Here is a 10,539-nt window from a genome sequence, read left to right on the forward strand (position 1 = left end):
CGATTTCATCACGCACCTGTTTCACCATGCACCTGTTTCATCACGCGTCTGTTTCATCATGCGCCTGATTAATCACATGCCTGTTTATTCATGCATATGTTTCATCACCCGTCTGATTCATCATGTGTCTGTTTCATCATGCGCCTGCTTAATTACACGCCTGTTTCATCATGTACCTGTTTCATCATGTACCTGTTTCATCATGTGCAAGTTTTATCCCACACCTGTTTTATTACGTTTGTTCATCACGCATCTGTTTCATCACAAGCCTGTTTTATCACACACCCATTTTATCAAACACCTGCTTGATCATGCACCTGTTTTATCATGTGCCTGTTTCATCACACACCTGTTTAATTACGCGTCTGTTTCATCATGTACCTGTTTTATCATGCACCTGTTTTTTCATATGCCTGTGTTAAGTTATTTTCTACAGATGTTTTATGTTTTATTGTAGCCAGTATTATTTCTGTTGGAAAAAGGTTTATCTCTGACAGGTTGAGGACGTTCATTGTATCCTGTTATTTTGAATTGTTTCATATTTTTGTGTCTTTTTTAAAACACCTGTTCTCAAAGCATGTTCACTTGTTTTATTTTTGTGACAGAAACTCAGGAGTGTCCAACCCTGGCTCATCACCAAACTGCTGCTGACGACCAGTTCTCTGAGTGCACGGGGACCAGAGCTGACTTGAGAAAAACTCTAACCTCCGGAGGAGACTGTGAACTCTGCAGAAAGAGGATGTCATGTCGCTGATCATCAGGTCTGTACGAGCAAAGATGGAGTCAGAAATAAATCATAAAATATAAAAAATACAACAAAATCTTCTGTTTGTCCTCTTCTTCATCAGACGGGTTCAGAAGCATCACGAAGGAGAATACCTGATCAGCTTGAGGTAATTCGCTGTTTACACTTACACACATTATTTAAATTTACACACATTATTTAAATTTACACACATTATTTACATTTACACTTACAGTTTACATGTTTATACACAGTTTCCATATATACTGGTACACACGTTTTAAATATATACTCACTATTTACATTTACAAATGCTGTTCCTATTTATACATGCTGTTTACATACTATTTACATACAATATTTACAAACGCTGTTTACAGTTACATACTCTTTCTATTTGTACACGCCATTTATATTTACAAATGCTGTTTACATTTACAAACTCTGTTTACAGTTATACACACTGTTTACATTTATATACACTATTGACGGTTGTGCATGCTGTTTACAATTACACACTATTCAAGCATGAATCAGAGCAGGCTGTGTGTAAAAATAATCCGGTATGATCTGCAGGACAGGATTACACAGACCCCTCCCCCACCCAGAATCTATCCATCAATAATCCATCTGCGTTCTATCTGTGATCTATCTGTAAACAATAATCTATTGTTGAAGTCCCTGGTTCCCCATAATTTAAATTTTTACTTTTTTAAATCAAAATATAATGAACATTACATCCCCCCACCCCCAATACACACCTCCACCAGGTTTCAATGACGGAACTCGAACAGAACTACAACTGCTGGACTAGAACCTAAAGTCCTGCTCGGAGACTCTGTGTTTGTTTGGAATAAAGTGGACGAGTGCAGCGCTGCGGCCCAGCTGACTGTCACAGGAGGAGGAGGAGGAGGAGGAGGAGGAGGAGGCAGGTGAGGATAAAGTTTATTGTTCAATTCCACCTACTTTCAAATTAACTGCTAATCCTGGAGGTTCACATACTTTTGCTGCTCACAAATACGTCATATTGGATCATTTTCCTCAATAAATAAATGAACAAGTCTAATATTTTGTCTCATTTGTTTAACTGGGTTCTCTTTAGCTACTTTTAGGACGTGTGTGAAAATCTGAAGATGTTTTAGGTCCGGTTTATGCAGAAATGTAGAAAAGGCTTCACAAACTTTCAAGCACCACTGAACTGTCTTCACAATGTCCTTCCATCCTTCATACCAACCTCTCAACCAACTAAAGTTCTGTTTTCTTTAGTGCCGACTCAGACGGCTTCAAAGGCTTACTTTCTGCTCTTCGTTTCTGTCTGCATGTCTGTCAGGGAGCTTTGAACTAATCAGATTCAGTGTTTGTGCTCTGTAACAACTGGCAGCTTTAAAACCAACAATCACTCAAAGAACAATAGAAGAAGAGTTCCAGAGATAGACAGAAGAGAGAATGAGAGGAAGAGGAGGATGAAGAGAAACGTTGTGTTCAGGGTCAGTTTCGTTCACATCACTTCATTCATGCCCATAAAAGGGAAGTTGAGTCATTTATGATGCAACATGAACAATCTGAGTTCAGCTCCTCTTCCTCCTGGTCCTCGTCCCTCCACTCTGAGGGGGCGGAGCCTGACTCTGTTTATTCTCTCCTCTTTTCATCTCTCCGTCTCTCTCTTTGCTTGTTTGTCCAGAGCTGCAGGTCCAGGAGAAAGAGGAGGAGGAGGAGGCTCAGCTGGTGCCCCTGAGCTGAGAGGAGGAGGACGAGGCGGCAGTGTCAGTCAGCAGTGGCAGGAGGCCAGAAAGGAGCAGAACCTGCATCTCCTGGACCAGGAGGACAAGAAGAGGAAGGAGGAGGAGGGAGCTCCCCGAGGAACCCTCAGGCACTGTGTGGAGACCAGAGAGCGGCGGGAAGAGGAGCTGAGACAGAGGGAGGTGCAGCAGCTGGACTTTTGCTCACTGCTGGGACGCCAGAACCTTTAGACCTCCAGCACCTCCTCAGACCAAGGCCGCCTCATGGATTTTAAGTCCAACCTCAGGAGCGTGAAAGCCAAGACGGAGGAGAAGGTAAACTCCTCGCAGCAGGTGGACTTCCGCAGTGTGTTGGGGAAGAAGGGTGCCGCCAGCACCAACGGCAACAAACCGTCCAGCACTCCCACAAAGACCGCCGCAGACTTCCACTCGGTCCTCGCCAACAAGAAGAAACCACCGAGCCCCGAGAAGAACGGAGAGGAGGTCAACATTTGCGTGGATGGAGAGGTCGACGAGAAGAAGAATAAAGGAGGAGGAGGAACTCCAGAGTTCTTGGAGAGCCTGAGTGATCTGACGGTTGTGGACGGTCAGCGGCTCCGGCTGCAGTGCCGCCTAGCCCCCGCCGCCGCCGAGGCTGCTGTCACCTGGACGCTGGACGGAAAGGTCATCAAACCGTCCAAGTTCATCATCCTGTCCAACGAAGGTCAGAGGTCGCACTCACAGGTTACACTCACACACACAGGAGGACATGTCAACAACATGTTAGGAAGTGAGAGCTGGTGACGGAGGAGGACGAGGAGCAGCTGCTGATGAAGCTCAGAGGATTCAAACTCTTTTAATAGAACGCAGATGTGAGACAAAAGGATGTGATGGTCGAGGATCGCTGCTATTTCAGAAGGAAACAGATCCTTTTACACACACGCACATGCACGCACACACAAACACACACATGGTCTTAACTGTGCTCTCCACATCCACATCCATCATTCCAGCTGGTCATGTGACCGGCTCTATTTCTGACCGGGGTTCTGTGATTCTGTGGTCCGATGGTTCTGTTCACATAAAAACACAAACATGTGACTCGAGGGCCCGAAGTTTCCGTCTGACCCCTGATGTTCTCTAAAAAAAATTAATTGGGTTTATAGCAGTGACATCTTTCTCCAGCAGGGGGTGCTGTTCACGTTTTAGACCAGAATTAATAAAAACACTAGAGGGCGCTCTGCCCGCCCCGCTCGTCCTTTACGTCTTTGACATCGTGAAGAAGCTAAGATGGCGTCCAAAACGAACCAAAACAACAGCGAGCCCAACTGGATCTGTCACAAACGATCAATATCTTTACAATGACTTGATATAATTCATCATTAATGTTCATTTAGACAAACATGTAAAACAGCTCGATGTTATGGAAGGAAAACAAATTAAAATAAACTAACGATGAGCTAAACTCGACCTGTGGTCCGTCAAGATTTTTAGCTGCTTCAGTCACTGACGTCAACTAGTTGATGAGTTTGAAACTATTTAAAAGTGTAAACAATGTTCATGTGGGCTCTGCTAGCTGCAGCTAACTGCAATAATTAGTGTCTAATCTATTCCTAAGATTAAAAAGAACATTTTCAGGATTCACGCAGAGAGAACAGAATTGTTACCACCAGCAGCCTGGACTCGTTAATAATTTGTACTGAACTGTAGCACGATTCATCCTGTATGTCACAGCAATGTCTGCCACAGAAGCTACAATCTACGAGTCAATTCAATAATTAACGACCAGTAAATCAGCTTTAAACTGGTCCATTACCAACTTCAGTTCTGGTCAGATAATCACATGAGGTAAATAAGATCAGATCTGCTGATTGTGGAAGGAGACGTATTTTCCCTTTTCTCCTCTGTTGCTACATCCGTAGGACACACAGCCTTCTGGTAGTTTTACATTTTATATATAGTCTAATATTATATTACTATATTACAGACACTTTATCATTATTTACATAGTCAACCCTTACTCAGGTCTATTTAGTCAAAACATTTCATTAATTTAAAAAGTGCAGATGTTTGACCGTTTGGGTAATGGCCCTCGTAGCTGCACTGAATCACAAGGTCTTGTGTCCAGAGCGCCCTCTGGTGGTTCATAGAACTCTGTTTTAGAGGTTTTCTTGGCCAGGTGAGAAAGGTCAAAGGTTATTTTTTATATTAACTCAGTTACAGTGCTGTCTAGTGGCACCATTGGATTAGTGTTCACTGAGGAAACCATAATTTTATCTTTCGGTGGTTCCAGCAGTTTTAGTGTTCTCCACAGAACCTCCTGAAGTCCTTCAGGTTCCTCAGCTGCAGATGGAAGCTAGAAGTTTCAGCTTCTCCACAGATTCTCTACAGAACGGAGGTCTGGAGACCAACTCGGCTGATCCAGAACCTTAATGTGTTTCTTCTCTGTTGTCTTGATGGGATGTTTTGGGTCGTTCTCCAGGCGAACACCCATCTACTCATCTTCAGTGTTCTGGCTAAAGGACAAAGGTTCTATGCCAAGATTTTAGGGTACATGGCCATGTCCATTGGTCCCTTAATGCAGTGACATCATCCTCAGCAGAAACACCCCAAACCATGATGTTTCCACCTCCATGCTTGACTGTGGGGTGGTGTTCTTTGTTTGAGTCATACTCAGCATTTCTCTTTCTCCAAACTTAGTGGGTTGAGTTCTGGCTGAATCACTGGATTTTGGTTTCATCTGACCACAGAACCTTCTCCCAAACCTTCTCCAAATTGTTTAGATGTTCTCTGAAACTGAAGGCCAGTCTGTGCCTGAACCTTCTTCAGCAGACAGGAAGCACATTTACCACACAGAGACTTGAATCTTTTTCTGTAATAAACACTGATGTGAACTGAAGAGCTGAAGCTCTAAAGCTCATTCACCTCTGAGGTCAGAACTCAGATCTGGTTCTGACGACATTCAGAACTTATCGTGTTTCAGTCACACCTCACAACAACAACACATCAGTGTGTGCCCGAAGTTTGTGTGACCTCTGACCTTTAACATCCAACACTTCTTACACGCCTGCAGAGATGGACAGGGGTTGTCCTGAAGCCTGAAATAACACACAGAGGGATTACTGCTCCTCAACAACAACACCCCCCCCCCCCCCCACACACACACACACAGTCCAACCCCACCCTGTCCATGATTTGCTGCGATGTTTGTCCTCAGAAGTTGTCATCTTCAAATATCAGCTGGAATGTTGCTGACCTCAGAATCCAACATGGCCGCCCCACACATCAAAGACAGCTTCTGCAATAATCTAAATGTTTTCCATCTGTTGGTTTGTTTATGTTTACATGAGTCAAACAGAAATGTTCAGCTTCTGTCAGGAAACATGTTGCTGCAGAGTTTAAGAACACAAAAACATGCTGAGTATAGTTTACTCAACACAACAACTAACAGGGCCGGCTGCTTGTTTGCTGGTTGTTCTTTGTGGTTGTAGTTGTTGTTGATGCTTCATGTTGTTGTTGTTGTTGCTTCATGTTGTTGTTGTTGTTAATGATGATGCATGTTGTTGTTGTGATGCATGTTGCTGTTGCTGCTGCATGTTGTTGTTGTTGTTGTTACTGCATGCTATTGTTGTTGATGCAGTTGTTATTGTTACATGTTGTTGTTGTCATTGTTGTTGTTACATGTTGTTCTTCTTGTTGTTATTGTTGCTGTTGTTGTTTGTTGCTGCATGTTGTTGTTGCATGTGTTTGTTGTTGTTTATGTTGTTGCACATTGTTGTTGTTGTTGTTGTTATTATTATTGTTGTTATTGTTATTGTGGTTGGTGCACATTGTTGTTATTGTTGTTGTTGCATGTGGTTGTTGTTGTTGTTGCATGTTGTTGTTATTGTTCCATGTGGTTGTTGTTGCATGTTGTTGTTGTTGCATGTTGTTGCTTCGTGTTGTTGCAGGTCCTCAAAAGTCCTAAAGATGATGGGTTGTTGTGTTTTTCAGGAGGACTCTGCTCTCTGACCATCGACAAAGCTCTGCGTGAAGATGAAGGACTCTACAAATGCAGAGCGGAGAACTCAGCCGGCAGAACCGAGTGTTCCTGCACGGTTCTGGTTGACGGTAAGAAATGAGATTCTCCACACACATCGTAGATCCAACAGCTAAAGAAAGACCTGCTGTTAGAGGTCCGATCCAGACCTTAAGGATGGTTCCGATCCTGCAGTGAGGCCAGAGTTCAGGTCAGCGTCTGAGACCACTGCAGCTCCGGTCCAGTCAGAACTTTAAACTGATCCGGACTGAATCAGATTCTAAAATGATCCAAATCTCAAGAAAACACCAACAGGTCCCACTAACTCAAATAAAGTCTGGATCCGGGTTCTGATCCAGTAGCTCTAGAGCCTCCTCCAGCAGCAGAACCCTCAGTGGGTTTCTGTAGGTCTTCATCAGTCTCTCTCCTGGTTCTGGAGGAGTTCTGGCCCACTCCTCTTTCCATCGTTGAGGTTTCTGCTCAGCTCTCTGAGAGGTCCACCACAGTGTTTCAGTGAGGTCGAGGTTCTGGACTTTGACTGGACCACTGCAGAACATTGGTTCAGTTCTTTCTGACCCGTTCTGCTGCAGTGTTTGGGATTATGGTCCTGTTGGACCCAGGTTGGTCCAAACTTTAGCTGTTGGACAGATAAACTCATTTGACTCCAGAACCCTTTGGTCTGCAGAGGAGTTCCTGGTCCACTCGGTGACAGACAGAAACCCAAACCATCAGCCTCCACCACCGTGTTGACAGCTGGGAGGAGCTGTTTGCTGCAGTGCATTCTGGGTAAACACCTGTCCTTCGTCTGGTTCTGGTCCAGCAGTCTTGTGGATCCTTCAGATGAAGCTGTCATGTTGTTTTTAGAGAGAAGGTTCAGGTTTTATTGGAGATTTAGAGCCTGATAAAACCAGATCCGGTTTATTCTGACCCGATCTGAGGGTGGACTCGCTGGTTGACACGGGTCTCCTCCCTCCTCCTCCTTGTTCCCAGAACTCCTCAGGACGCTCCGTCTGTTTGGAGCTTCCTGTAATTAGAAACAAACACAAACTGCAGCGATCATAGATCTCTGGAGATTCCTCGAAATGGACCAACACAGCTGGTTCTGCAGCTTAGGAACGTGGACTGTTTGGGTCCACGGAGGCCCTGGTCCCTCCAGTTGGACTGTGCTCTGTGTGGCTTCTTCTGCTTTCAATGTCTGTCGGTGGAGAGGAACCTCAGAGATGTTTGTTTGTCTTTAGACTGTGGCAGGAAATACCTGTCAGCTGATTCAGAACCTGCAGAACCATCAAGTCTGGTTCTGGATCAGATCAGAAAACAGAAGAATTACTAATAAAACTATTTTATTAAGTAAAAAACATTAACGTTTCAGGACTGGTGGATTTTAAACATTTATTAAAAAAACTGAATTATCTGTGAATATTTAAAAGCTGAGGAGTTTCAGGTGGAGGAGAGAACTTATGGAACATTTTGACGTCATCTTTACAATCACTCGTCCATCATACAAAAAGAATAAAACTCTGAGCTAATGCAAGTTTATTTTAATTATTACAAATAACGTCTTGTCTGTGAGAAGTCCAGCTGATGTCAGAGGAGGAGCTTCAGCTGTCTCAACTGTTTTGAGCCAGATTGTCTTCATTTATCTGACTTCAATAATCAAAATGTTCATTTTTTTAAGTGAACACTGATTCAGCTTACTAACATACTTTATTTATTAAAACTTGCCTCAAACAAAATACTCTGAAATCTCTTCAGTTCCTTCAGAAATGTTGTTGTCTTTGCTTCAGCTGCTGGTTCTGTTTGTCTTTTAATGCTGCAGTTAGCTTTTAGCTGTGCTTCTGTCAATTTTAGCTTTTACGTACTGTTTTGCTGGTTTTAGCTTTTGTTCTGCTGATTTTAACTTTATCAGCTTAGTTTTTGCTTATTCAGATAATTTTAGCACTTAGATATTTCATTGCTCCCTGCTTTTCCTTGTTTCTAAAAGAAGGACGATGGATAGATGGATATACTTTGTAAGATGCTGGATGATGATGGATGGTGGATGGATGATGGATGCTGGATGATGGCTGTATGATGGTTGATGGATAGATGATGCATGATGGATGATGGATGGATGTTAGATGTTGGATATTGAATGATGATGGATGTTGGCTGTTAGATGATGTTATGTTGGATGTTGGATAATGGATGATAGATGTTGGATGATGTTATGTTGGATGTTGGATAATATTATGTTGGATGATGGATGGCTGGATGGATGTTGGATGATGAATGTTGGATGATATATGTTGGATGATGGATGCTGGATGTTGAATGATGTTATGTTAGATGATGGATGGATGATTGATGTTGGATGCTTGATGTTGGATGATGGATGTAGGATGATGGATGTTGGATGTTGGATGATGGATGTAGGATGATGGATGTAGGATGATGGATGTTGGATGTTGGATGTTGGATGTAGGATGATGGATGATGTTGGATGTTGGATGATGGAAGATGGTTCTGATGATCCATCTTTTGCAGCTTTTCAGAACTTCTTGTCTCAGCTGTAGTTTTTCAAGGAAAACGTCAAAATATTTGTTCTGGTAATAAACTCTGCTCTCTCTCTCTTTCCCTCACTCTCTCTGTGCGTGTGCATGCGTGTGTGTGCGTGTGCATGCGTGTGTGTTTTGTCCTGCAGATCCAACAGAAAACTCTCCGATGGACAAGAAGTCGAAGAAGTCGACTCCGACCTCAGAGAGTGAGTTTCCGAAATATGCAGCAGCTGCTTTTGTCCCAATAAGGAGCTGCAGACTGTTCACACACACACACACACACACACACAGCTGGAGCGTTTTATTTTAGTGTTTCTGTGTGTTGTTGGAAATGTCAGTCGGTTCGGTTCTGATTTCTGGTAGCTTCTCTGATCAGAACCTGACCCAAAGCTGCAGTTCTTCAACAAACGGGATTAACCTGTTTAAATAAAGCTTGAATGAATGAAAATTATATGAAGGGTTTGTGTGCGGGTTTTTGTCTCCCTGAGCACTGACTGCAGGCTCGTGAGCCTCATCCTTTAGAACCTGAACACATCACAGAAAACACAGTGTCCGACCCTTCATGGTCAGTTCTGCAGAACTAATCCAGTGGTCACCTGGTTTTTATGTTGGGGCGACAGCTGGAACCGAACCGGACCTGCTGATATGAGATTGTTCTGCTTTTTCATGGGTCTGTTGTCTAAGCAGGTTCAAACTGTAAGAAGTTATGTTGGTTCTGTTAGAACATGGTTTGTTTCTGATGCTCGGTGATCAGAAACAGGAAGTCCTCCCGAGTCCAGACCATCTAAAGTTTAAAGGTGTTCTGGTTCTGACTGTGTTCAGTGGAACCAGACTAATGTGACCTCTGTGATCAATTGGTGAGAAGAAGCTGGTCCGTGATTGGTCAGTTTAAAAACACATGATGGTTTTTAGACAAACACAACCGGTTCAGGTGGTTCTAACAGAATAGAACCAAAGGTTTGGGTCCTCGTCTTCATCTAAAAAGAACACAATTAACTTCCTGCTTCACCTCCTGGTTCAGGCTCCATGTTTGTGTCTTCAGTCACGCTCCTGACCTTTGACCCCTCCACCTGTGGACACCTGATAAAGTTATTTAAAAAATATATATATATAAATTAACAGGCCTGACTGCTGGGTCTGAGGAGACATGAGACCTGAGGTTTTGTTTTTACCAAGCTGTGATCTTAAGGATAATGTCAGGGTCCTTCAGCTCGTTTGTTTCCACAGCTCTTGAGAAGAAGTTGTTTTTAAGTCTCACAGTTCTGGACTGAATAATCTGGAATCAGAGGGTATTAGGTACAGCCTGAAGAGATAGTGGGCAGAGGGATCAGATCTCAGGTCTTAGACCTGCTCTGACATCAGGTCTCAGACATGTGGTTAATGGTAGGTAGGTGGATCAGATCTGGTGGCCATCAGTTCTTTGTACTGCCTTGATGACCCTCTGCAAGGCCTTGATGACCCTCTGCAGGGCCTTGAAGACTCTCTGCAGGGCCTAGATTATCCTCTGTTCTGCCTTGATGACCC

General features: G+C 43.4%; 1 protein-coding gene across 1 annotated transcript in view; it reads left to right on the plus strand.

Moving 5' to 3' along the window:
• The first annotated feature begins 2,454 nt into the window (after nucleotides 1–2,454).
• mylkb (myosin light chain kinase b) overlaps nucleotides 2,455–10,539 on the plus strand; it is a 20,820-nt gene continuing 12,735 nt past the window's right edge. Inside the window, exons 1-3 of the mRNA XM_037686819.1 lie at nucleotides 2,455–3,187; nucleotides 6,457–6,573; nucleotides 9,162–9,221. Of these exons, the coding sequence (XP_037542747.1) occupies nucleotides 2,749–3,187; nucleotides 6,457–6,573; nucleotides 9,162–9,221 (616 nt within the window). The 5' untranslated portion in view covers nucleotides 2,455–2,748. The remainder of the gene's footprint in view (nucleotides 3,188–6,456; nucleotides 6,574–9,161; nucleotides 9,222–10,539) is intronic.

The sequence above is a fragment of the Nematolebias whitei genome, chromosome 13 (genome assembly GCF_014905685.2).
Source record: "Nematolebias whitei isolate Nwh7 chromosome 13, NemWhi1, whole genome shotgun sequence".
Classification (NCBI taxonomy): Eukaryota; Metazoa; Chordata; class Actinopteri; order Cyprinodontiformes; family Rivulidae; genus Nematolebias; species Nematolebias whitei.